The 27,888-nt window shown below is 41.2% G+C and overlaps 2 protein-coding genes across 8 annotated transcripts in view; one reads left to right on the top strand and one right to left on the bottom strand.

Annotated features, from left to right (window-relative positions):
• Nucleotides 1–24,162, bottom strand: part of LOC125764526 (protein held out wings) — a 31,579-nt gene extending 7,417 nt beyond the window's left edge. For 2 of the 7 annotated variants that reach the window (XM_049428878.1, XM_049428879.1), the window contains exons 1-2: nt 23,964–24,161; nt 20,549–22,000 (exon numbers count right to left, since the gene is read on the bottom strand). In XM_049428878.1, the coding sequence (XP_049284835.1) occupies nt 20,549–21,571 (1,023 nt within the window). In that variant the 5' untranslated portion in view covers nt 21,572–22,000; nt 23,964–24,161. The other 5 variants (XM_049428874.1, XM_049428873.1, XM_049428877.1 and 2 more) reach the window with 4 other exon arrangements.
• Nucleotides 24,163–24,888: 726 nt separating this feature from the next.
• Nucleotides 24,889–26,919, top strand: LOC125764488 (potassium/sodium hyperpolarization-activated cyclic nucleotide-gated channel 3-like). The gene has a single exon (XM_049428800.1). The coding sequence runs from the start codon at nt 25,065–25,067 to the stop codon at nt 26,814–26,816; it is 1,752 nt and encodes a 583-aa protein (XP_049284757.1). The 5' UTR covers nt 24,889–25,064; the 3' UTR covers nt 26,817–26,919.
• The last annotated feature ends 969 nt before the right edge of the window (nt 26,920–27,888 follow it).

Here is a 27,888-nt window from a genome sequence, read left to right as displayed (position 1 = left end):
CCATCATTCATGCCGCATGCATTCAAACACGTGTTATAGCTTCAGGCCGGAACATGCAACGGAACCGCAGAACGGTGACCGAAAACCGTGTACTAAATCATTAGGGAAACAAATGCTCTAAACGCTACTACTACTGCAAGGGAGTTTTTGGGAGGGAAGCATTTTCCCCATTGGGGAGTTGTTCTCGGGGACCTTAACAAGCATAAAAACATCATACACATGCAGGAACCTTACACTATAAAGGCAATGCTTTCTACACTAATGTCCCTCTGGTTTCTTTCCCCTTCTTCCCTCACCCTCCCTCATCTACAACTACCAAAGAAAGACGTTGGCTAACGTTTGAAGCTAAGTATAAAGAATAGGCAAGAAAACCAAAATGGCAAACTTCACTAAACCTTTCATTGTGGAACGCGGTTCGCGGGTAATTCTGTGTCCATTTCTGCACTTTCCGGTCGGTCGGCTTTTCCAATAACATTTTCGTTTTGTTCTGAATCGATTTCCACTAGCTTTTCTTGCGGCTGTCATCGGTGCTTGTACGATGGTCAGCAGTCAAGAGAGAGACAGAGAGATGGAGAGCGATGAAAAGGGAAATGGGGTTTTTTTATGGGGGGTGGTTGCGTTTCAAAAACTAGGGAAGATGATCGCGCGCATCTGTACTACTGTTTTAAGCCAGCAACTGCTGGATTGGGAGTGTGAATTGAATGGGGTGGGCGCTCTGTGTGTATTTTTTCTTCATTTCTATTTGTTTCTTTATCGTATTTGGGGTGTTTGCAGTTTCCTTTAGACTTTCATCTGCCCCTGGCGGGGTCCAGCGTAGCACCCGAGCCGTGAGAACTAGAAGTATAATAAAGAAAGAGAGAGAGAGCAAACACAATCACGATCACAGAATGGTTACGGTGAGAAATCAACACGCCGTTGTAACGGTGAAACAATAGAGCACAAATGCTAAGATATACTATGGTTGGAAGTGATTGTGTTGTGGGTGTGTGTATTTTAATTAGATTACAAGAAAGATGCTTTTGCAGCCATCGACCCATCACAACCTACGTTAACGGTCTGCCGGAGACCCCGAGCAGCAGAGATATTACGACAGAAATATACTACACAACAGGACAGAGAGGTTAGTTAAAGTTACAGAAAAGAGAAGAAAAAAACACATAAAACGCAAGCTCGAGTACTTTAGCTTTGCGAAAAACATAAAGCCATTCCAACTGTATCATAAATAATAATGATTTTACGACACTTTCACTGCCTGTTTTTATCAATTCAAACCGTTCAGATGACAGTTATACACGATCGTTATTTGATGGTGACCCATACCATTCAAGTGGGATTTCGTCGATTTTCTACTTTAATATCTCGCGCAACTGATCATAAAAACGTGTAGCACGCGAAATATGCTGTTTGGGGCCGTATTAGTCTTTTTGAAGCATCCAAAGCAAACAAGCAAAAAAAGGAAAGAAAAATAGTCACATCACGAAGAAAATTGACTCGATGTTGCAGGTGCTGAAGCGGCCGGTAAACGGGAAAGAATATTCGCGGATGGGGACGGGAAAAAAAAAACGGAGCGAACTCCACCACCCCACAGGTGGGAAAATATGAAAATTCTATTATTATACTTTTTGGGGCAGCAAACCATCCCCCCCCCCAATGGTGGTTGACGGTAGCCGGTGATTCATGCTCAATTTCCCACCCGCTCTAGCAAAGGGTAGTTAGCGTTACAAGCGAATAACGATAAGAAACAAACAGTAAATGGCACGTGGATGTGGTTTAAAATATACTCAATTTTGCTTTTAAAAAGGTTGAGTAAATAAACAAAAAAACGAATATTTTAATATTTTATAATTTTTTTTTGATACTGATCTGATAATGATTTGAGAATAATAATGAGAATTTTCTCTTTACTGTAATTTTGCAATATTGGAGATCATCGAAAATAAAGTTAACATGACTTATTTATAATAAATTAGATGGAACAAAATGGAGTCGTTGAGTTCATAAATATTTAAAACCCATTTCCGAATGTAAAAAAAATATAGCCTGTAACACAGTGGCCCTATTTCACTGATCAACACTGTACGTTTCCCTTTCTTCTACCGTACAGCATGTGCGTGGTAGTGACTCAGCCAGAAGAAAGAACATAAAAGATGAACTGAACCTTTGCGGCTCACATTTGAAACATAGGCGTACAAGCAACCAAACGGGGTGGAGGGAAAACAGAAAATAAAACCAGTGCCTATCTGTTGAAAGGTTGATGATGAGCCAACCGACAAAAGGCTTCATTCGGCATCGCTCTCTAATGATAAAAATAAATGCCCCACTCGCAAACATTACTCCCTCTCCCTTGCCATTCGGTGCATCCCTACCGTGGAACCGACGGTCCCTAAAAACAGAAAACTAATCGTCCCAAAATTGGCCACCGAACGGGTGTAGTAGTGCCGGAAACAAAGCGAACATACTGTTTGCATAGCGATTAACACGCCGGTCGATGTTTAGAGGACATCTTATCTTGTGCACAAAAACGCGCGTCACTTTGATCGGCCATTGAGCAGTTGTGGGCGCAAAAGTGGAAACTTTGCTACAAAATAAGCTGATGTTGAATGGGTTAGCCAGATGAATGATTTGTTCGATAGCCATATGTGAGGTTCAAATGGACGAACTTGAGTTTTTGGGTAACATTTTAACAACATCTTGGAACTTTTGAGACCAACACATGTTGCATCACAAGAGAACGCCTCCATGTTTTGGTAAGTAATCGCCACCCACTAGAAGCTTTAAAAGAGGACACATCGTGGGTTGACTCTTGCTAACAGTAATCACAGTAAACTCTACGACCAGATCCGATCCCAGTGGTGGTTACCTCTGGAAGTCCGAACAGAGCCTGGCAGAGATCGACTAATCGATTCGCTTCCCAAAACGGTACCACACTGCTGAAGACCATGATCACAAGAGCGTTAAAATGTCTGACAAGTGCCTCAGTGTCAGTGATGCAATCGTACGAAATGGTGTCCAGTGTTCGTTTTTTTTGGAGCACCCACCTACTGCTTCTCATCCTTGTATGGAGGTAGCCAATCTTGCGATCTAGAAGATCTCTTCCGAAAGAGCCAAAACACATCATCTTGCTCAAGCCAACCGGACAAATGGAGGGCGAAAGTATTGCTCCCCTAAATAGTCCCGCCCCAAAGGAACTGTGTGTCAGGTCCAAATTTTTAACCCCCACACATTGGTGTACACATAGCAATGGATGGGAAACAGTCGTTAAGGTGACAAATATGGCCCGAAGGCATGATCCACAAGTTCGAGTCACGGTGAGCTCACTGGTGGCTGGATAATTGCCAAAACTTGCATATGACCATCATACCATACGCGCGTGAGTCACATGTGATCTTCAAAAACTGGGAAGAAAATAGTTCTTCGGAAATGGAAAATATTTTATGAAGGTATCGCATCATGGTCATGCTAAAGAAAACTAGCTAGGAAGGAACATTCTGACGCAAATAAATACTTCAGGTTCAAACGATCGTATGGGCTTAAGAGTGTCTGCAAAGTTCTCAAGTTGTAGTGTTGAAAGTCTAGTCATTTCAACACACACGGTTTGCTTTCGAACAGAGTGAAAAACACGCTCATAGGCGTTCTGTCGTAACGTGTCCCACAAATTCCTTCGAGGAATTATGTTATTCAAAACACATCAAAACCTTTGCGTGGCCATATGTTGGCGGTAGTCTGGTATAACATTCCGATAAAACTATATCCCATGCCGTACAGGGCCAGGCGTAGTTTTAGGTAGCAGAACTCAGACGCAAGCGGCCACCATTAATGCCCCTTGATCTCCATTTTTTTTGTTACTTCGCATACTCCCGTGATACGTTTCTTGGTACTGCATGGATCGCTTACCGAAGCCGGTTCTCGGGCACTCAGCACCAGATTTTCGGAGGCAATTTAACATCTTTAAAAGAAGTAAATTATATTTCTGTCTTCTTGGTTATAGTGATGAAGGGAGAGAGAGAGAGAGAGAGAGTAACATAACGTGTAGCATTTGTCCTACAGGTGGGTGTCCATGATCTGTCCCCATCCAGGTGGTGGATAAGGTAGATCTTGTTTTCTTTTCTGCAGCCGCATTAACCAACGATGCGTGAAGTATATTCGCGTGGGAATACGGGAAAGCAACCGGGTCCGATTCGGCGCACAATGTAGCACCAATCATCCGCAATAGAGACGTGAACGTGTGTGTAGGTGTCGGAGCGTTTTTTTTCCGTTGGAACAGTCCCATGAATTTTTCCATCACCTCTACCCGGTAAAATCCGGATCGTTAACATAGTAGGCTCACATGACAAAGGTCTACCAATGCAGCTAGACCACGCCGGTTGGTTCTTCGTGGTTGTAGGAAGGCAAGGCATGGAAGATCTTGTCCTATTCGTCCACACTGGCGACGTGCGGATTTATGCGGATTAGTAACGCGTCGAACATTAGTCTACCAAGTCCATGCCTTAATGCCATTGAATCTGTTTGGTGCCATCGTATCGCCCGCACGGTCCATGTCATATGCATGGGTGGAAACAATTTAGCGCCATCTGGACATCGGCGATCGAGGTGTAGTGGAGCGCGTATGGTACTAAAGGAAATGATTGTGCAATAGCGCTCCTCATCATAGGACGTAGATGCATTAGAACTACCGCCTGTCACAAAATGGTCATCGATGGTGCACAAATGATGCAGAATGGTAATAGAGGGCAAAAAAAACGCAACTCCTCTAACGCCTGCGCATATTACGTCCATGCGGATGTAACAAATTTGGTGTCCTACCTGGTCGCGGCACCACACACAGCCGTTTAGAGCGATAGATCTGTCGCTCTATACACGGTACACCGAGCCAATCTCAGTGATGGATGTGTGATACCTACGGGTAGCGAACGCTGGGACTCGTGCCGTCCGAGAAACGTCATCCACGAAACTAATTTGAATTTAATTAGAGTTGAGCTTAAAGCAAGATGTCGAACGGGGGACTTTGTGTTTCGTTTTCTTTCGCTCTCTCGGATCGTTTCTTGTCCGTTCACAGGTAGATCGTGAAGATCGGTGTTCCTCCCACGTTACGGAAAGGAGACCCCATTTTACGACATTGAGTCGGCGTGGTGTGCTGTCGATTTTACCGCCTAATGGCAAATGACTTACGATGATGATTGAGACGGGACTTTGCCATAGTAGTACTATGGGTCGTGCTCAGCCGTTTAGGCCGCTCGGTTGATAGATTTACGATTCGGTGGGCTTAGTTTGGATTGGACGGCGCGCCATCATTTCGACCCTACGCATGAAACCGTGTCTGTAACTGAGTGAAAAGTTGACACCATTTTGCTAGGGTCAGGGAAGGAACATAATTTCTGTAAAAGGGGACGTTTAAACTTCTCGCTTGTGCGGGTTATCTGGTCACTACGTCGATTGCGTATCTTCTTTTTTTGCCTTTCAGGATGGTTAACACGGCCTGCCACAGCATTCCAGAGTGAGCAAAAAGGCAGGTGTAATATTAGGACCGTGGCAACTAGGTCGTCGTTCCGGTCATAAACTATGTGCGAACCCCGTAATCAGAACAGGTGTAACATACGCAATATTCTAAATTGGTTCGTTCTTTTTGGCACAGGTTTTGGTGTTTCTCTCTACTTTGTAACTGTAGCAGTTTACGGCAACATATGAATTTCGTGAATATTTAAGGTAGTTTTTAAGCCGATCCAATTATCCCAGTTTTCGAACTTCTCGTAAGATCAGAAATGTCACAAGGGCTTTATGATTATGGATCTAAAAAAGTAGCAAAATTGTGGATCAAATATTTAATATATTCAATCGCAACGATAATTGTAAAAAAATTGATAGGCAAAATGAAGGATTTTTGAATGTTTTTAAAAACCAAAGTTGAAATGAGACAATGTGTTGACTGTACTAGTTGACTGTACTAGCGCCATCTATTTGAAAATGGCAGAAACTAACCAGACGACCTAACGTATAGACAATTTCTTAGTAATTGCAAAAATTAAATGTAACAACATCAACTGTACAACCGTGCCATTCGCTTTAGTTTAGCCATTGTTAATAACACCGTGTTGTGTTGTGCTGCCAGCTGGACGCAACAGCATCCAGTACGATGGGGATGAAAACGCACAGCAAATCTCACGCATGGTAGTGGTATCGGTGTGTGCCGTTGTGGTTGAACGATTAGTTACACGATTTAGTGACGAATAGAAGAGAAGAGACAAACGCAACCAGTCCAAACGAAAAAGGAAAGCGAACAACAATAAGAAGAGTGAGACACACACACACACACCGCGGACGATGCGTGAGGATGAGTATGAGCGATCGTTTTTTCGACCGGAAAATCGTTCAATGCTTTCGGCAGGGCTAGTGAAAAGATTAATTCGAAACATTTAAAAAATACCCAAGGGCATTCCAAACATTAACAGAAGATTGCCCAGCAGTGGGAGGGCCTGCTTCGCGGATGGTACGGATGATGATCAACACAAGTTAGGACACAGATGATGATCGACAGTGAGGAAAACACAAGAAAACCCCCGACCGGAGTACTAGAGCGTGTAGTAGCGAAGAAGGAAGAAATTGAAGGAATATTGATGGAAAAATCACATTATCACGGTGTGTTTTTTTTCTGTCCCTATCTGATTGGACTTCTTTCTCAACATTATTAAGTAAAGTTTTTTCTTCTTCTCTGTTTTTTTTGTTAATTTCTTCCTCCTTCAAAAAGAGCGCTCCCCATATACATAAGATATTAATATGAAGTACAACAACATTACATTCAAAACCGTCCTGGGGGATTGTTTGCAAATGGCTTTTGCTTAATCAAAATGCAATACAAAACCAAGATTAGAGTGTAAGACAAAGGTGTTGAGAAAAACAAACAAACAGAAAGAGCCGAAATAGATAGCGAAAGGCGAAATGTTCCTACGGAAGGGAAGGAATATGTTTTTTTTTCGGTCAAACGATAGTGTTCTTCAAAACATTACGAATTTGAGCATGAATGGGACAAAGATGCGTAGTACACCAGGTGGTAGTGAACAACATCGTGGTATTGGGGGTTTTCCCATTTTTTTTCTTCTTCTGAGGATGTTCGGGAAAAAGGGGTCAGAACGGTCAGAGGATAAGAAAGGCGGGTTAAACACGGCGTAATTAAAAACTAACAGATGAGTGAGTTATTTTTATTAAACTTTGAGCAAACTGTATTATTCCAGAGAGAGAAAAAAAAAGATTATTAATTAATATTATTAATATTATTTTCTTTAGCGCTGGTTTAGGTGGTTGTGGTTGGTGGTTGGTGGTTGGTGAATTCTCAGTTTCATTCCTGTAGCTATTAAAATATTATTATTGATTATTATTACGATTATATTATTACTCGTTTCCCTCTGCTGCGCACTATTGCGGAAAGCTTTTTGTACGTGCGTTTGTGACAATTTCGCTTACCCAATGTTTAATTACTTTTTTTTTGTTCTAAAAACGCCTACGGTTTGGGCCTGTTTGTATGTATCTTACTGTTGCTTTTCTAAGTTCTAGCTGCACGCGTTTTCTTTGAGCCTTTAGTAAAAACAATATTAGAGTGGTATGTGTTAGGAGGAGTATTGTAATGTTCGTCCACAGTGATCATTCGAATCATTGAATCGAAACGATCCTTTTTCTGTAACAATGTGTAAAGGACTTGTGGTTTACTGTTGTAAGTTGTGATGAAGATGAAAGAGTTTGTTCTGTGTAACTCTTGGTGTAAAAGAGTGATAATGGCTGTGTGATTATATACTATCTATATGCGTGTGTTTGTGTACATGTTGGTTATAGGATAATTATAAAAATATTATTACAGTACAACAATACTAAGTAGCAGCGATAGAGAAAAAGAAAACAAAAAAAAATCATTGCCCGGCCTTAAGGGAGGCGCATATTACGTAGGGAGGGCATCATTATATGGCGCACGTATTATCATACACACAGATCCATTCCGTTTGCATTTTGCATTTGTAATTTGCCAGAGCACAATAAAAATAAAATAATGCATCGCATCACACTTGCCTTGCCGCTAGTGCTTGGTTACTTTACAAACCACACCACCAGCCAGGACCGGGAGCGACACATTGGACGGGGGGTGTGTACCTCTATGCGTTATGTTCCACTTTTTTTTGCTAGCTTAATCTCCTCACTCCTTATACTAAACACATTTAGTCAACACTTAATAACAGAGCGATTAATTATGGCATTCGTTGTGTGTTTGTGTTCGGTCTTGGCTTCCGTTCCAGGCTTGTACAACGCTTTGTTACTGTTGCTGTTTCCCCCTTCGAGAACTGATCGACGAACACCCTGAAGTACCCTTCATGGGGTTACTAATAGACACGTGTGCGCGATTGAATGGCATTCGGCTCAGTGATCAACTGATTCATTGTTATGTTGAAAAGAGTTTCCTTTATGCTTACATTACGGTTGTACGGTTACCGTTGTTATGCTTGAAGCTTTCTGTAAGTATGGTTGCTCGCTTTTAAACTCTATTCTAGCACTTTAGCACATTGGGACTATACATATATATATATATATAAAAAAATAATAATTGGACCTGTGAGGTGCTTATGTAAATAAAATATTTTTTTTTATCGATAATAACACGAAAACAAATGAAATAAATTAGCATTGAAACCACAAAAAAACACAATTGCTTTTTAAAAACCACAATTACACCTACTGTTAAAATTCGTCCTAACGATTGTACTTGGCATACTGATCGTAAATACAATACACATGGCGCATAAGTATTGGTTGTTTTTCCTTTTCTTTTTAAGCTTTGTTCGGTTTTGTTGTTTAATAATAGTTAAAACAAAAAAATATTGGCTAGCGAATATTAATAAAAAAGTATTAACTTAATGCTTGCCCATCTGTTAAGTTAGAATCGCATTACGTTTTCGTCTAAGTTTGTTTTTTTTTACATTAATAAGTATTCGTCTACTAATACGGGCATGGATACGACTGGATGGACACGTTTGCTTACACTGCGTTTCACTTTTCCCCTGGCGGGTTTTATGTACGAATTAATATTTGCTACTGCCTGTATAAACTGTTCCATTTAGTTTAATCTTAAAACTGTTATCATGCTACATTAAGTGACAATAACACATACACACACAAAATGGTCGAGTATTTCAAGAATGTGTCATGCTTGCAGCATCCGCAGACAGAAGAAAGGTTTGATTCCGTGTCGGCTTGCGTCACCTTACCGGACTTGCGTGTGTATGCGGCTTGATAGTGTGCGCATCTCTATGGACAGATTATTTACGATTAGTTTACGTACGCTCTATATTAGAACAATCGATTATTTTTTGTTTACTTTTTTAACACATTTACTTGGCCTACATAATAGTGCTCTTGCTGTATTTTCTGCTTGAGTGTGTGTGTGAGTATTTGTGTTTGTATGTAGATTACATGATGGTGATTATGAATCATAAGTATTCTGTTGTTGGTTTTAGTAGATCTCGCTTTTTAATGTGCTCATCTCTGGCTCGTGCTATGCATCAATTTTATGGCATTTGTGTACTACACACACACACACATAGTCTTAACAACTTCTGAGCGATGATGTTAGGAATTAGGATCATTAGTAAATCTGGACATGGTATGGACACAGGAAAAAGGATGCATTAAAAAAAGGTCACGAAAACACCGTAACGTCATGGAAAGCTGTACAGACTTATGTTCATCGATCGATACCAACAAATTACTCAAATTAGAGAGATATGTGTTTGTATCCTGTGTTTAATCTGTATTTATGTACACACGTTTTCTGGCACCAGGCGCGCTAGACAAACGATCATTCGTTTCAAATTTGCAATATTATAAATATAAAAAATATTAAACAACAGAGCACCGATCGGGGGATGGGGTAGTGATGTAAATATATTAATATTTAGCTAATTAAAACAACAGATTCACTTCAGAATCTCATCAAAAGTATTAAATAAAATAAATATGATCTATTTAGAGTAGAAGAATTATTTTCACTAGCAGAGAGACTTTAAGGAGAAAGAATGAATAGAGCGTTAGCGTTACAAATCAAGTTTTCGAGATGCATTAAGAGAGCTTCTTACAGTACTTGATCACTACTATATAGAATTTAAAAAACACACAAGTCCTCACTAGCACTGTGATGTTGCAATGGAATGAGTGTCATTGCATGTCACACGGTACTGACTGGGCAACTCCCATCGCACAGACGCGTGCACCAGACCTAAACGATCAATCATCGATGCGCGAAGAACAATTTTCATCATGGATCGCGCTGCAATATTTCTATTTATTTACCGATCCCCACAATCGTTCACGACCGCTAAGGGTGGACGACGCAATCGGTTACAGCCAGCCGGCACCGAACGTGTATGTGGTACAGTTTGTTTGCTTAAATGTGTTTCACATACCGCACACATGTACGCAACGAGTATGAACCTACGATAATGTATCTTCCAGATTCCGGTTTGCAAGGGCGTATCCAAAACTGGGGGCTGATGTTTGATGCCCTCCCAGCATCTGTTGGAGGCGTAGCAGTAGTTGCGCCTTTTCAACAGCTTTAGGAAAAATTCTGTTTTCAACCCCGACTGCGATCGGAGGTTAAAATTTTTCATTCCTTTATAGCGCGAAACCCCGTCAAGAATGAATCTTCCACCCATCGTTGATGGGTGTTATTCGTCCAACATCCCCCTCACCATTGGACCACAATCCAGCTAATCAAAATATGCTGCACGAAGGAGTTTATGGTTTCGCAGACTTATCGATCCCAGGCGCGGGTTTTTGCATATCTAGCACATATGCCCACTATGCTAAATGCACGATCTTTGCCCTTTTTTCTGTTCTGTTTTGTTTTGGACGACATCATATTTGCATACCATCGTACTTCTTTCCTGTTCCTTCTCGAATGAGGCAAAGATTTGCAGCAGGGTGCTATTGAGTGGTGGTCAACACAAACAGCATATGTGCGATCCAACGACCGTCCGTCAATTCTGGGCAGGAAAGTTGGAGAACGCACATAAAATGAGAAAACGTATCCGCGCCCCGGAACGACAAAGCGAAGTCGCGCCGGCCCCTCGAAGAGTGTAGTGCTTGATTAGTTAGACCGGTTTTTCTCGCTTCAAAAGCTCACCCGAGTGCCACTTCTATACCACACACACAGCAACTGTCAAGCCGTAGCAGTAACCAAGGAGACAAAACTCTTTCTCGTCCCCGGTTTCGATACGTGGTGGCGTAGGTCTGAGACTCGCGTGACATACAGAAAACTTGTCAAGGTTATCGTGGATCTCGAGGGCAAAACACAGACGAAGAAGCTGCTAGAATTGATCCAAGGTTTATGTTTGCAGTATCTCTCGGACGTTAAGGCAATGTGAGGTTATGGACCGTTGGTGCAAGAATAAGATCTCACTCCAGATCGCTGCTTTTGGACATTGGAGATGTTCATCAAAATGTTTTTTCTACAATTTGAGATAATCGGCATCGATGATTATCGATTGGCTCATATGTCCTCGGAAGATTTGAAGGACGTTATGTGATAACCGATGTGTCATCTCCAAACTATGCAGTGGTTCGTTTCCTGCGCGCAAAAGCAAAGCGTCGCCCGGAAATTCTAACAGCGCCCAAGTACGAACCCTCAACTGGATGCTATTTACTTAAGATTCCACATTTCTGTGCCTTAGCGTTAGGTCTAGGAAACTTATCGACAATGTGTAACCAGATGGAACGTGCTTGCCCGACCGGCAAAGTCCCATTGGAAGTGGTCGTATCACACGTGAGTTGAGAACAGTTGTGCTATTACAGAAAAAGATCACATTTACGTCCAGAGAGCTATCAAACAATCGTCCGTTCGCAATGGAGGCCTCGACACAGCCGTGTTGGCGAATGTGTTGTCTTCGCTGTCTACATTTTCCGATGAAATGCACTCATCTAACAAAACATCGTTCGCTTGGAACACAATTTGTTTTCCTTTTCGTATGTAAATGCATCATTATGATGTCGCCTTCCTGACCAGATCGGTCGGTAATGTGTATCGCGGACGCACAGGGACGCCGGCGAGAAATTTCTTTACAAAACACAGCACATCATTAATCAGATCGCACATTTACGCTGTACGCACAGGGCCCCGGCGACGTAGGTCAAGGACTGGGTGATCTGCATGCGTTGCTGCACACTAGAGCTCGGTGGCGATGACAAGTAAACCCTCAGTCTCTGTAGCGCTGTGTATTCGCACAGGCCGACAATTACTGTTTGTGGCTTTTTTGTTGCCACATTCCTCGATCGGATGTACGATCGGATGCTGATGAAGGAGAAGTTGATGTGCCTTTCTTCGTGCTTAATTAAACCGATTGACCCTAGGCGGTGGGTGCGCCGTAACGCGTCGATATGTTTTTTTTTTGCTTCATCAACACCACACGATCACCGGCTGTCCGTCGCTTTTTGCACTGCGAGTCAAAGGGACTATTATCAGCCCTACCAGGGACCTGGCTACGAAAAGGGCATGTAAACATCGACAAGACTCTCCACTAGTAATATTCCAAGAGGAAGAATATTACTTCCGCGAGAAACTCACCGCATCAACACAAAAGTAATTATTTATCACCAGAAAAAAACCCCTTTTCATATGACACAAAAATTTTAACCTTTTTTTTCTTAATGTCCAAAATGGCTTCTGTTTACCGAAAATACAATGCTTGGGGCAACATCTCACGCACCGATCTCTGGTGCTCAATGCACAGCGGAAGCAACGCACAACAATTTAAATTGGATTTTTCACACAACACAATTCTGATTTAGTGCCGCGGGCTCATGTTCTGACCCTTTAGATATTTCTTCATTACCGCCGATTAATTACAGGTGGAGAAGTGCGTTGCTCAGCACTTTATTCGAAAGCACAGCGTGTGTTGTTACATGGTTTTTTGTTTGCTTCTTTTTTGCTAAAGCTATCCATATCCGTAGGTGGATTTCCTGTTTTTCCCTTAAGCTGGGTGACGTACGCACCCTGCTGTTATGTTGCTGGTGGTGTGCTGTGACCTGAATGGACGTTTAATCCAAAAACCGGATGCCACTTCAAACCTAACCGATACTACTGGTGGAACGGCGAAAAGCTAAGGGAAACCACCAATCTGTTACTCAACGGAGCGTCTCCTGCCGACGGTGAACCGGCAACAATGCATCCACCGCGACGAGACACGCAAGAGACAAACGATATGTCCAATGACCTTTTTTTTATTGCTCTTTTTCTGTAGTACTTGTGCGCTTTCGATGTTCCGTAGAAACAACGGCGACACCACACATTATAGGGCGCGGTGTGGAAGCTGCAAACTGCTGCGAGTTTGCTCTCCTTCTCGGTGCGGTGTGTGTCACGGGCTATAAATAATTTAGCGCAACCGCCACCACCGTGGTGGTTTTCGTGGTTCTGGCTATTTTGGATGCATATCCATCCCTCCGTTAACGTCCGTGGCTGTGCACACGCCCCATACGAGCGAACGATCGTTCGTCGGTTTGCTTGTAACCATGCCGAGGTATCTCGCCGTCTAAACAGGCCTCGCCTGTGTGTGAAAAACAATAGAAATCATGAAATAGATTTCAAGCCAGCACATAAAATTGACCATTCGATACCATCATCCTCTCTCTTCTCTCTCGGGGCAAGCACGTGGTGTTTTGCGTTTCAACGTTTATCTTGTCTGTGATGTCATGATCATTGGAATCGATCTTCAAGTAGTGTGAGATTTAGAGTTCTACAAAAGGCATGATGTATTGATGGAGTAGACACTAAACAGAGATCATTTTACACCAACTATTCTTCCGAAAGGAAAGATCATTTGAAATGCCGCAAGTATCGGGATGTGTTTGTGGCCAAGTTATCGTGTTCGTCTGTCATTCTTGGAAGATATGTTGTGTCTTTTATTGTCCCTTTGAATGCATCGATCGAATCGGACCAAGTATCTCAGCGATCGGTCAAAGATCGTAACTCGAAACACATCTTCGTCTCCTCTACAAGTGTGAGTTCGTAGACATTTTGTAAAAAGAGAGGAAAAAAAATTAAAAATGCAGGAAAATTTCCTTGTACATCTGCAAATAAAGCTCCATCTGTATCTGTACCCCTTAAATGCAAAAGATATGGCCTTTACAGTGTTGTTATGCTAATTAAGATAACTTCCGATAAGTTCACTTCTGCTTTTACGTATGCCAGTGATAAGAAAGGACGGCCGGGGTACAAACACCCCTATGTTGTTCTTCGGTGGTCTTTAATGCCGTTCCCTCGATTTGCTTCTCTCTTATCATACTGTCAAGGTTATTATTATACAGCAGCAGCATATGCTTACGGGGCTGGATGGGGTCTCTTGCTTAAGCACGAAAATCAAATTTCATTTCCTTTCTTACTTCACGTTTAAATTATCTCTCCCATCCCTTAGTTAACAACTGGTGTGTCAATCAAACTTCTTACGACAAAAGACACCAAAAGCAGTAAACACAATTGTTCTATATAAGCACCCAAAATCTTTTCACGCAACCCTTCCATAGCATTGTGGCTTTGGTTAGCAAAAGAAGTTATTAGAAATATATGAGAGAAAAACAAAAAAAAAAACATCCCACCATCCATACATTCAAAAGTGAAGCTGATTGCGCAGAGAGTAGTATAATTAGGTAGCAGATTAGGAAGGAGCAAAGTTGTTCTTTTTTGTTTTTTGTTTACCGAGTACATATATGTGTTGTTGTGGGTGGTTGGTTAATCGATGGTTGAGAATTATTTTTCCGATGGATTACGCATCAGCAGCGGGGGGAGGCCAGGCCAAGAGTGTGTTGTTTTAGCTTTCACAAACCATGGTTACATTTCTTTCAGACTGATGTTAAGTTCGGGAAGAAAGAATACTTGACGGAACGTGAAAGAGGAACATTGAGGGTGAGTGAGAATAGGAATACGAGGGTAGTTCGAAGCAGCAGATCACTTTGCAACATTCGTAATTAAATTTGAGAAGAAACATTTACAAAAAACTTTTAAGACCTTTCGTTATCATCTGTTGCTTCGCGTTTGGGATAGGTGTGGCAGTATTGTTGCCTCACTTGGGTTAGGGAATATTACACATATTGTTATGGCACAGTCATGAGAGTGAACGGATTATTATTAGGAAGGTGAGAGATGATGGTGGGAAGATACGGTACATAACTAATAAAAACTAGTCCGGTTAAAGTTTTGCCAGCACTTTATGCTTTATTAATAATTGTTTTTGATTAAACGGATGGTAGTAGTGGATAGTAGTTGCTGGGTAGTTTTGCTAGTAGTAGAAGTAGCTAAAATAGTATTAAAAAGTAGAAGTAGATGATTAATATAGTAGTGCAATATTAAGCTTTATTATCAGTATTTATTATTTCTTGCTGTAAATGGTTTACCTTATCCTTTTTTTTTGTTTGTTTTGTTTGTTACCAGACCAAAAGGTAGTAAAGTGGTTATAGACTGCAGTTATCCTGTTGTTTGCTGTGTATGCGGGCCATATTATATAAAAAGCAGTATTAATGTTTTCATTTCATACCACCAACCGGTTAAAAGGCACAGATTCCACACCTTGGATTGTGGAAGTGGGTGAGCATAGTTATCCCTTTTTTTAATATTACACTGCTAGTCATTAAACATATCCTATAAACATAATGGTGTTATTGCATTATTGGTCAGTGAGATATAATTGTTAACATTTTTCATCTTTCTCTCTTTGTGCTAAGGTTAAGGGCAAATTGTATGTATGCGTTTTTTTTTCTTAATGAACAATGCACATTTTTACTTCGTCGTCGAATGGGTGTACAATTTTGCTCGATTAATCAGTTGCTATACATTGTATCCTGTTAGCAGTAAGTAGTACATTGTTTACAGTGTGGTTATTTTGTTTTTATGCTTTCTGTTGTTATTGTTTCACAACGATCTAAATGGTTTTACCATTGCTACAATGCGAAGAATTTATGAGATTAAAATTTACCAAGCAAATTACATTTTTGCGTTTCTTTTTTGCACAATTAAAAGAACATACTTCATTCAAGCGATGGAGTAGTGTAGTACACTGAAATTGGGTGCTTACGCCTTATTTTTATATTAATTGTTGTTGCTCTGAGGAAGCAATATAATATTACATCAATGTAGTACTGTAGTATCTTGTTATTAATTATTTATGTTTGTTTGTTTACTGCTTCGCTAATCAATTCGAGATGACAATATACCGCTTACCACACGTTATTAAGCACAATGGTGTCTATTTTTGCTTGTGTGCATATTCATTAGAAGTTGTTTGTTAAAGGCTACGGTTAAAATAAGTGTTAATAATAAAACGGAGCTTAGCTACGGAGGGTTGTAGAAGAGATTTCTCGATAAAGGTTGCTTTTTATTTTGCTCTCAGCTTTACTCATCATTCAACACTGTAGTGTTCTGTAATAATTGTACCATTCTTAAAGACCCCAAGTATGTTAAATCGGCAGGCCCTTTATACGTCTAGTTTCGTATGATACGTTGTGCCGATGATTGCTTTATGATTTAATACAGTTGTTACAAAAAAATATTATCGGACCAACAGAGTTTGACACATCTTGTCCAACGCCAAATTTGTGTCGTTTAGGTGAATCTCCAAGAATAAAGAATTCGTGGTTTTAACTTCCCACGTGAGTTTTCCGTTTGTAACTTCCTGTCTGGCTTAACCGATTGCAAAACACTTAACATTAGTGATTATTCTACCCACGTTCACTTTCCATCAGAAGAGGATTCTACAAATGAGATTGCTTTTAATTGAGTTCGATTAAAAATAGTAAGAAAAAAACAGCTTTGCTTGCTAAAAAAAAGACTAACACTCTTCACAAACGAAAGCTAATTCATTCCATTCCATCCTCAACCGATTCGCTTTCGCTTCACTAGTGTGCAGTGTGAGTTTCAATTATTTCACCATAAAAATATATTGCCATAAGGATAAAATTGCGCACCCTCTGTTTCGCAATCATACGATAGCTTAATATAATTACAGGGGCATAGATATAAAACACCTAAGTGATATAACCGAAGCGATTGAACTCTTTGTAAAACAGAAAACCACACTATCTTAAAAAAGAATTTCCGAAAAAAGATGGTGGAAGCATATGATTTAGTTTAGAAACTTTGTTTCTTTAATGCGCCGTTTCGCCATATTTTTTCATCCTTTCAAGCTGTGGGGAAGCATTAAAATTGCACCAATGATCAGTGGATCAGTGCAACTGACAATCTTAGTATGATATAAAAAAGGAAGCATTTGAAATAACATTTCCTTATGCGCGTGCGACTGTTAGTTGGTTTCTGAGACAATTTTTTACACTTATTATGCTATTTTGTAACAGTTGCTTTAGTTTAGACGAAGCTCAATCTGATTAGGATATTTTACCCAGAATAATGTTGATTATCTTTTTGCTCCAATAATCATTATTGCAAACTTTTGCTCTTATCGTGCGATTATGCGCCATCTAAACTTGCTCCAATGCTGCGCTTTCGTGACGATGGCACCACAAATTATGCTCAAAATGCGTGGAATCTCACTTTTACACAGAAGAGCAATCTTGATGGGAAGTTCTGTATAAAATCATGTTTGCTTTGTACATCTTTACTTTTATTTTTAGACTGCCCTATCAGATCGGACATCGGAGTAATACCGACTATACTATTTAACCGGCTTATTAGAAAACAAAAATCAAGCACTTTTAAATAATCGTTCAACAGAGGAGATATCTTCCCGTTCTTTTTCCATAATGTACTCCTTCTGTTTGTCGGGGCTGACATTAAAATCGTCGTTTGTCTTTCTTTTATCCATCCGTTATTGTATCACTGTTCTTTGTACTTGTTTGCTTCCGAATCAACAGCATCATTCATCCGATTAACATTCTCAGCGTTCAGATCTACCCTTTAATAATCCCAACTGTGAGTATTTCCTTCCATATACACCCACAGTACTATGTTGCATCAAAGAAGCAACACATCCGCGGTGTATATGCATTAAACCCAAACACGCAGCGGAAGCCGACAGATCTCTGGAAGATCGAATCGATAGGATCAAAAGTGATCTCATGATTTTTTTTTCTTCAAATGATGGGTGCACACAGCAGCTTCGCTTAACCGGAAGACAAACTTTCCTCCTTCTCCTTCGCTTTCCTCTCGCTCGTCCACTCTTTCTCCTCGTCGTCTCTCGGACGTTTCGGGTTTTTAATAATACTTTGGCACATGAGTATAAAAATGACGCAAACACAAAACCAATGAAACTAAACACGACGACCATACGTAGTTGTCGATATGTTTGTGTGCTTTTTTTGCGTGTAAAATCAATCATATTAATCACAAATATTCTGTTCGGTCTGTTAAAGAAAGTTAATTAACTTAAGCGCTTAACTAGTTTTCATACATAACATAACGACTAGTAACTCATCATATGTTGGTTGTGTTAGCGAACGAAAACAATGGGATTTGTATGATTAGACCGAAAAAAAAAGCTTTTATCATATATCCAGGGCTGTGTGCATGGTTTATTCGGTTAAAATATCAGTGCTAAGCTGCTAGTAGTAGGTAATGTAAAAGTGGAAGCGAACATACATAGAGGGAGCGAGATAGAGAGATAAAGAAGGAGCGAGTTCCGCAGGAGTTAATCAGATGAATGATACATATTGGTTTTAGAGCATTATTGTGAGAAGAGGATGCGACGGTATATTCGAGAACAGCAATGCATCAACGCGTGATGCTTCATTTTACGTGTGAGATAGGACATGAGAAAACAGTCATCTGCATGTCTGCACGGGAGAAGAAAAAAAAGGCAATCCCACATTATATATCAATGTCATAGAAAAGTTATTGTGCATCCCACAACCCATCCTTACAGGAGTCTAATTCTTTTGCATAAATGTAGCCATGAAATGAAGTGCTCAAATTTGTTGCAAAAAGCATTTGTTGTTGGTTTGTACAGAAGGTGATCGATCGTGTATGAGACTTTATAGCATGAGGTCCTTTATAGCACACGTTACGCATTGCACGTTGGTAGCATAAGTAGTATCTGGTTACCATTTTGTTAGCACGTACATTCTTCCAAACGTTCCAGATGAGACGATGCGTTTACATTATAAATTGTTTGCTGTACTAATTTTATCTTTAAAATACAAGGATAAGGAACACTGGAGGGAACATTTAAGGAAGGAAAAAAAGGTAAGGGAAAAATCGAATAGTTGTTACAATGCGTAGTAGTAGTAGTAGTGGTGGTGGTAGCGGTAAGAATGATACTGCAGTAATTGCTTAAGTTCAGCGATCATTTAGTAGTGTTGCAGAGTGTGCTAAAATTATTCGTTTCGTGTGTCCTTTTAGTTCCATCTTGGGTAGTAAATACAATTGGTTCGCCTAATACACAATGCTATCGTGTATCGATAATATTAAGTTATTCTGTTATTGTTATTGTTATGCGCACAGTTGCGTAGTACGTGACAATGCTTGCTTCGTTCCATTTTCCATCTCACTTAATACTAATACTTATCGACGGATTAGTGTGCGCACGCTTACTGTTCCGTCTCTTATCTACATCTTATTATTTTAAATGTTTCAATCTATAACTCATACACGATTCATACGCTCAGATCTATGTTTGCACAAGGTTCGTTATAGAAGGGTGAGATAAAACAACACATCTCAATTAGAATAGTTAAATGGGTAGAACAAAAAACCGGATTAAGTAATCTATAGGTAGTTTACATGTATCCCTACATGTGAATTTATCTTTTAAAACTTGTTCTTTTTTGTTCCGACATAAGCTTTTGTAGTAATAAGAAGGGAAACAAAAAAAATCAGTATGAAAAGATGGTGGTGAATATCGCTCCCCTTATTACAACATTACAACGTTTTTAATGCGTTAATCGACAACTAAAAGTTTTTTTGAGATAATTATGTTTTTGCTTTCTCATCCAGCAGATTGCGCTATCCTTGGCGTTATTGGGTTGCGGTAATGCGATTATTATAACTAAGTTATGATTAATAGTATTATTAATATTTTGTATGAATATTATTAATATTCGAAACAACGAAAGTTTGGAGATAGAGCAAAAATTAAACAAATTAAAGTATAGATAGAGTGTGTGTGTTTGTGTGTGGTTGTGTGTATTTGAGTGTTTGTGTACGTGTGGGGTGGGTGCGTGAAAAGTAAATTAATATAAAAGAAAAATTATTTATAGATAATGATCGTATTAGATAAATTATTGCCCCACCGCCCGGGTAGTACTGCCAATAACAAAAAAGGGGTGATTGTTGTTGTTGATGTAGTAGAATGCAGTTGCACTTTTTTGTTTTTGCAAGGCGTTTTGTTGTTGTTGTTGTTGGATTTGCGCTTATTTGCATACTAAAATTATTGTTTGTTTTTTTTTTGTGGTTTGCAACTCGCTATTTTGCTATTTTGTTTGTTGATTTGTTTTTAAATGTTGTTGGTTTTTTTTAAACGGGGTTTTAGTAAGGATGATCGCGAGACGCATATTGTCTTCTTGGATTTTTGATTGCACCTACGCTGTGTTCGGGGTACTCCGCAAGCAGCGGATTGCCGGCGGCCGCCAGCGCATAGCTGTAGTCCGTGTAGGGTGAGGCGTAGATCAACCCGGTCGTATGGTCGATCGTGGGCGGTGGCCCCGAACCGGGTATGAGGCTGGCGGCAGTCGTCGGGACGGAGATGCGGGGCGACAGGATGATCGGTGCACCGAGCGGGTTCGGTGCGGTGCGGCCCGCTAACGAATTAGCAGCGGCCAGGTTGGCGGCCAGTGTCGCCTGGTTGAGCATGCGCGAATCGGCTGCCGCTGCCGCCGCCGCCATCTTCCACCGTTCGTCGGTGTACTGTTGCGGGTCGAAGTTGAAGGTGTTGTCCGCTGGCGCTACTTTGGTGGTCGAGTCCCGGTACGTACCGTTGATGATGGCCAGCTCCATCAGCTGGCGCTTCTTCAGCTCGTCTTCGCCTTCGGCGTGCGGTACGAGCAGCTTCTTCACCTCGTCCAGTGCACGCTTCAGCTTGATCGAGGCACGATTCTCCGTGTCCTCGACCGTGATCAGTACGTGCAGATCGTCCGACAGGTGTTCCCAGTTCGGTTTGCCACGGTTAGCGTCCTCCTTTTTCTTGTCCCGCATCGAACCCTTCCCTCGGACCATAATCTTGCAGCCAGTTTCCTGTTCCAGCTGCTTGGCTGTCATACCGCGCGGACCGAGAATGCGCCCGACAAAGTTAAAGTCCGGATACTCCTTCACGGGCACGTATACCTTCTCGTTCATCGTGATCGATTCACCTTCCGGATCGGGAAGCTGCAGCGGTTCCTTCGTGACACCATTGATGTGAAACAGTGAGGCACGCACTTTCGCAATTTCCTCGTCTAGCAGCCGCTCCATGTGCAGGAAAACGTTCGGGAAGGCGGCCAACTGTTTGCGGTCTTTTAGCAACTGTGCCAGATAGTCGGCAATGCTTTGTGTCGACTGCTGGTTCGAGCCACTGTTCTCAGTGCTAACACCGTACGAACTCATGATGTGATGATTGTGTTGTTGATTCATGTGAAAAGCTGCAGTTGGGCACTTGGTTGGTTGGATGTTTTTTTTTCTATCCCTTTTTTGGGACACCGGAATTGCCCACACACACGCGCACACACGGACACACACACACTGACGCACAGGTGCCGGTGGAAAATTCGCTTCAGCCCGTTTGTTTTCCACAGTACCGGGTTTACCCGATAAAGCAATTCACTGTACGATCGTCAAGTTAAATCACATCAACCACACTCGGGTGTGTCTCTAGGACTCTTCTAGTAACAACGTATCGGCATTGTTTATGCACCTCTGGCAATGAGATTAGTTACAACACTATAACGCACTGATCTTTTCCGTGTTTTTTTTTATACCGGCCGTCGTTTCCAAGAGGCTCCACACGATGGATAAAAAATAAACACTCACACTTGTATTGTACGCGCGCACGCACTTTTGTACCTTGAAAAAGGAGAAAGAAAACAAGAACTTTCTTACACACGGACTCTCACAATAAATCTACCACAAAAACAAGCGAAGAAATGTAATATTCGAACACACTTTTTGGCACATTTTAAAAGGATATATCATTAAGTTCACATTCCATTTCGTGTCATCTTAGTCGAACAGAGTTTGATCGATTCGATTTAATTTTCAACACCTGTGACGATCGATTACGATCGTCGTACACGCATTTGAGAGAAAGAGTAATTGCGATGATCGTCAGTTTCCTGTTTATGTTTTTTTTCTGTTCCTTTTGCTAAATCTCACTATCACCTATTTTTGCTTTCTCTTTGGCGCAGTGTGATCGTTTTTCGTGCTACTTTCATTTGTTTTTCTTTTTTCTGTGAAGAAACGTGGACAAGTTTTTCCGTGCCTTTTTTGTCGTCACTTGTTAAGAGGTTTGAGTGTTTTTTTTTAAACAAACAAAATAAAAATGGAAATGTCACAAACAAGCTTACGACGCACAATCGAGGCACATATCCTCATGTCATTATAAAAACAAAAATATAAGCCTATTTTCTATTTTTTAAATGCTATAAAATCGCTAAACCAAAGGGGGTGCGTGCCTGTTTTGCCATTATGCCTGTTTTTTTTTGTTCATTTATTTGCCACTTGCCTACGCTACGACTATTCGGTGCAAATAGTAAATAATTTAAAAGAGAAAAAAAATTTCCTCATGAAACATTTTTCTCTTTTTATGTACGATCGACATGACCAAAAAAAGAACTTGATACTGATGTGTAAATCAAACATTTTCTTACAATTTGCATCACACATTATGTTACATTTTCTCACACCTACAACACCCTCACTTTAGCCAACAGTTCTGAAGATGCTGGTGATCTGCAACGCTACGCAGCCAAGAGATATGCGCAAAACACTCCTACACGCACGCACACGCATACAACAACACTTAGCGCCGCTTAATGGCTGACTCGCGAGAAGCACTAGCACGCACCACGTCCAAAAGAACATGACAAAGGAATTTTCTTCCGTTGTCGTTGGCGACACTTTTCCAGTTCGTAAGCTATACTTGGATTCATTTAACCCTTTCTTCCTTAGATGCTTAGCCCTGCATTTCCACACGAAATCGTTAATCACGGCGAAAGAAAAAGCAAAAACAGATTCATTTCATTGTGTTGCGGTGAAGAATTACACAGAGAGCGCATAACAATGGTGTTCCCTTCTCAAAGGAAAGTGCATTTTCTTTTCCTTCACATACAACAAGCCCGAACATGATCGCTGAGAAAGTTCTTCCCACGAGCAGGAAGCGCATAAAACACCAATTTTCACAAATCACGAAATGAAAACATAAAATTCCCGTTCCGTTCTTCTCTCGATGTTTTTTTTCTATTTTGCTTCTCTCCTGTTGCTCTCTCTCTCTCTTGCTCCGTTTGTAATGTTTAACTTTTTATTAGTATTTTAAGCCTGTGTGTTTGCGGGACACGCTCCGAGGCACGGTCGTACAAAAGCAAGGGGGTACAAAAAAAAACACACACATCACACTACTACTACCGATTTACACTCACTACAAGCCCACCATCCCAAGATAGCATACCACCGCAATGATCACTTTTTACTCGTTGAAAACAGGCTTTCGCATGGGAGACGCACTTGATCGCCACACACAAAAGTGTGTCAAAAGGAAACGTCAAAGTGTCGCCGCAACAGTTTTTTTTGTTCGCCCGTTTGTAAGTTGTTTTGTATTGCTTGCTTCCCTTTGCTTTAAGAATGAGAGAAAAGGAAACAAGAGTACAATCACATCATTGCTGACGCTTCACTGCAAAGTGCCATTTTAGTCGATCGGTTTTCATTCCCGCAGTACACTCTACACGATAGCAATTCCGATCACACAGCAGCCCGATTGATCACTTTTCTTCTTTTTAGGCTAATCACGGTAGGGTAAGTCACTTATTTTTACCTGTTGTTCAAATTCTTGCCAAGTAAGCTAACAAACGACCGCACGTACAACCGACTCAGCGCAAGGTTCAGTTCGAAATAAGCGCAGGCGAGTGTGCGTTAAAGGCTTACGCCAGCATTCCGCTTTGCTACGCTAGAAGCGCTCTGTCTCGCTCCGACAAGCAAATGGCTCTCTCTCAGAGTAAAATTGTTAAAAGCAGTACGTACAGTGGAAAAGGACAGTGAATACCGCTGGACAAAAGATTATTCTTAATTCAAAACTTAAGGCATAAAGTTGCATTATTTCCATGAGAAAAAAGTTGGGTAAAAGCTTCCTGATTTCTGATAATGGAAAAAATATTTAATGCCTGGATAAAAATTAAAATGAAGCAGCAGTATTTATGCTGTACATACAAACATTCGCCCAGAGTGTAATGTTTATGCTCTTCGTGTGGCCTCATTCGCGTCATTTGCTCTGAAAGATCGCCACCCTTCACGCACACACTAAGTGGGGTAGAAATTGTCTCACCTCACTATGAGTAACACGCTTAGCCGCATTGCTTGTCGTGGGTGATAGATAAGGAAGACAAACCTGCTGCTCTTTTAGCGGTATTCTTCTTCTCACTCATCCTACGCGCCCGTTCACGCACACACAGTCAAAAAAAAAACACCCACTCAAACTCGCTCGAGAATATTTAGCGTCTCTTTCCTTTCGTCGTTCGCTCTTCTCTTTATGCATCATCAAATTTAAATGCTTCTCAGTAACATTCCGATGGAGAGAAAGAATCCGCCACAAGTGTATAAGAATGTTCTGAGGGGGTGAGTCAAGCAGTGCTGCCAGATTTAGAGAAATGTTTGTAGTAAAAAGTCCTTTTAGTAAATTTAACAGCGTCGATATTGTCAAAGTCCTGAGAGCACTTTTTAACTGAAATTTTTCTAAAATGAATTGAAGTAAATTATTGAAATTTGATAATTAGTTCACTGCGGTGGATATACCCATAGTTTCAACATATCAAAGCAACCGCAACAATCAAAGTTCATACCATTTGATATAAAACTTTAAAAGCGTTTGTTACCACCTTTCTGCCGTATCGTAAAATCATCACACACAAAATTCCCGAAAATGAGGCAAAGGCTGAAGGACAACCGGCACGTTTGCACGATAGAAGAGACGCGCATTTCGCAAGCTGAAGATCGTGCCCTTCCAAGGCACATGAAATTTCTACGTGCCTTGCAAAAGCTGCGGCTTGCATCCGAAAAGCATCCTTCGGCAGAGAAGCATCTGAAAAGTTCCTATCAGATCGTTAAGGAAAACGAACGACTATTGCGTTCCTATCCACCGTACATAGTCCATCCGTTTAGCTTGCTCCGGCTGTACAGTGATGTGATCGTTTTCATCGCGATGAACCTTCATCTGATGTTGCTACCGTTTGCCTTCAGCTTTCTGGCATTTGAGTCTCACCCCACTCGGCATATGGTGGAGTACACAGATCTGTCGCTTTGTCTGATACTAGTAGCTGAATTTGCATCGACTTTCTGCACTGGATTTGTGGTTTTTGAAACGAATGAAATCGTCCTGGAACCGAAAAAGATCTTCTTCAATCGTTTACGACCCTTCCGGTTGACGTATGATCTGTTCCTGTTTCTCCCATACATACTGTTGCTGGAAGTGTTTGAAGAGTTAATCTATGAAGCAGGACCCGAAACTTGCCTTGGCTTTGTAACGTTCCTGTATCTCGGACATATTGCCCGATTTAGGGATAGCAATAGATACTTCAGCGTCATCCCAAGATCACTGAAAATAGCCGAAAGCAAGACACGCATTGTGCAGGTTATCATGAACACACTGTACGTGTTGCATTGGACCACATGTCTCGGTTACATTATACCGATTCTGCTTCAAGCGAACCCATCTTTCCGTCCCGAAGAAAAACAGCTGCCTTTTGTAAGACAACCACAAATGCACCTTCCAAACGTATCGATGGCGTTAGAAAATGTCGCCAATCCTTTCGCTCGGTTCCACTTACGTGACTTCGAAACCAACGCATCCACAACGTATCGGTACCTCCAGAGCATGATGGTTACGCTGCGGGTCGTTATGGCTTCGAGTGAAAAGAAGGACATTGAGGAACATTTCGTGTACCACTGGATCATGATGCTCGTAATGTTTCTCGGTTGGCTCTGGTTCAATTACGTTCCCGTGGTGTTGTGCCGGTTCTTTGACTCACCCGAAATGGCCACCGATCAGTACGATAAGTTTATGGCAAATCTGAACGCTTTCGCCTACAATAAACATCTAAGCGTTTCGTTGCGAACCAAGCTCAGGAATAACTTTGCCACACGATTCCGCACCCGGTACTTCGATGAGGAGACAATTATGGGACTATTTCCGCAGAACCTACGCAGCAGCATTCGGATGGAAACGTGCCGCCATCTTGTGGCGAGTGTGGATTTGTTTAAAAATCTTCCCTACTTCATACTGACGGACATAGTGAACTGTCTGCGGTTGGAGATTTATCTACAGGACGATGTGATTATTGCGGCCGGCAGTTACGGCGATTCCATGTACTTCCTGGCAATGGGTACGGTAGCAGTTTATGCGATGAATGGGAAGGAGCTCGGACACCTGACGGATGGTGCATACTTTGGGGAGATATCGCTTATCAAGCGTAACCAGCAAAGGACCGCTAATGTGATCGCCTTAGAGGCTTGTGAAATTTATCGTTTGTCACACGAAGATTTCCAGAACGTTATAAAACCCCACGCCTATCTGTTGAATCGGATCCGTAAGCAGGCCGAACAGCGGCTGGCAATGATGAAGAAGAAGAAGGATAAAATGTACGGCAAGAAGCTGTGTGAAGCATTTTTACAATGAACAATTCTTGTTGGAATCAAACCTTTTGTTTTATTCGAAATATATTGTCAATTTTAATTTTTATATTAACAAATTTTTAACTTTACAATCTGGCAACCACTTTTTCTGTTTAGCTTTGTATTTAAGCGTGTGTTAGTGGCTTAGCATAAGTGAGATTTTTAACTCTCCATCAAATCACGCTGACTCAGTTACTCTCCGTGTGATGCTGAACGTTCTCACGAATTCTCACCATAATGTTGCCTGTTTCGTTGCGTGCCCCGCTTCTTCCCACACTCAGCAGCATACACATACGCATACCAGCATAACTTAAGTCATCGACCAACAAACCCTCCTCGGGATGCGTGAAAAGACCGAAAGATCCAACGTTTACCAACGCCCCGCTCCGTATTGGGAGAAACAACTAAAAAAACATGTTGCGCATCGAGGGGTTATATTTTATGCTTCGTGCATGGTTGTGTTGGTAGGCTTCGTACGAAGCGTACCGAACGGTTTGTGCGGGCGGTCAAAGGGGTTGGTAAGAAGTCAAACATAATTCTGACGTTCTGCTTCTTGTCTTCGCGGGGTTGATGCTCATTCTTTGGTTCTGTTTCGTATTTTTTTTTTGGTTTTTTGTTGGGATTCTCCCCTTAAAAGTGGTCCCATTTTTCTCAACGTTCGTACATAATCGTTCCAGCCAGGAACTTTCTTTTCCGCATCTCTTACAACGATCATTCACGTCTGCTACGATCGGTGCATTGGTCTGCAAATAACATTCCTTTAGTGTTTGTTGTCGCTTCATTTTCAGTGGCTTTGCGGCAGAGCGGTCTGGAATCTCGTTACACGACTGCTTCTCGATGCTTTAGATTTTAAATACAGATCTGGTATTGCAGCAATGAAAAAGGCGCTCATAAGTTAATCCCTTGGGTAGGTTTACGAAGCGTAATGTTTTGTTTTGTTTTTTTTTTCTCTCTTCCCTTTATCATTCCCTCTCTTGTCGATCGTCTGATTATGTTGCCCACCCTTGGCCCGCAGTACACGGATGCACACCAGTATAAATGGTTGTTTTGATTTTTCATCCAAGGTAAGTGTACCC

This window comes from Anopheles funestus, chromosome 2RL (genome assembly GCF_943734845.2).
Source record: "Anopheles funestus chromosome 2RL, idAnoFuneDA-416_04, whole genome shotgun sequence".
In the NCBI taxonomy this organism is placed as follows: Eukaryota; Metazoa; Arthropoda; class Insecta; order Diptera; family Culicidae; genus Anopheles; species Anopheles funestus.
This window is presented reverse-complemented; position numbering and strand designations above follow the sequence as displayed.

Bases quoted from the DNA above. Each gene is read 5' to 3' on its own strand.
- LOC125764488 (XM_049428800.1), top strand. From the start codon at position 25,065: ATGAGGCAAAGGCTGAAGGACAACCGGCACGTTTGCACGATAGAAGAG.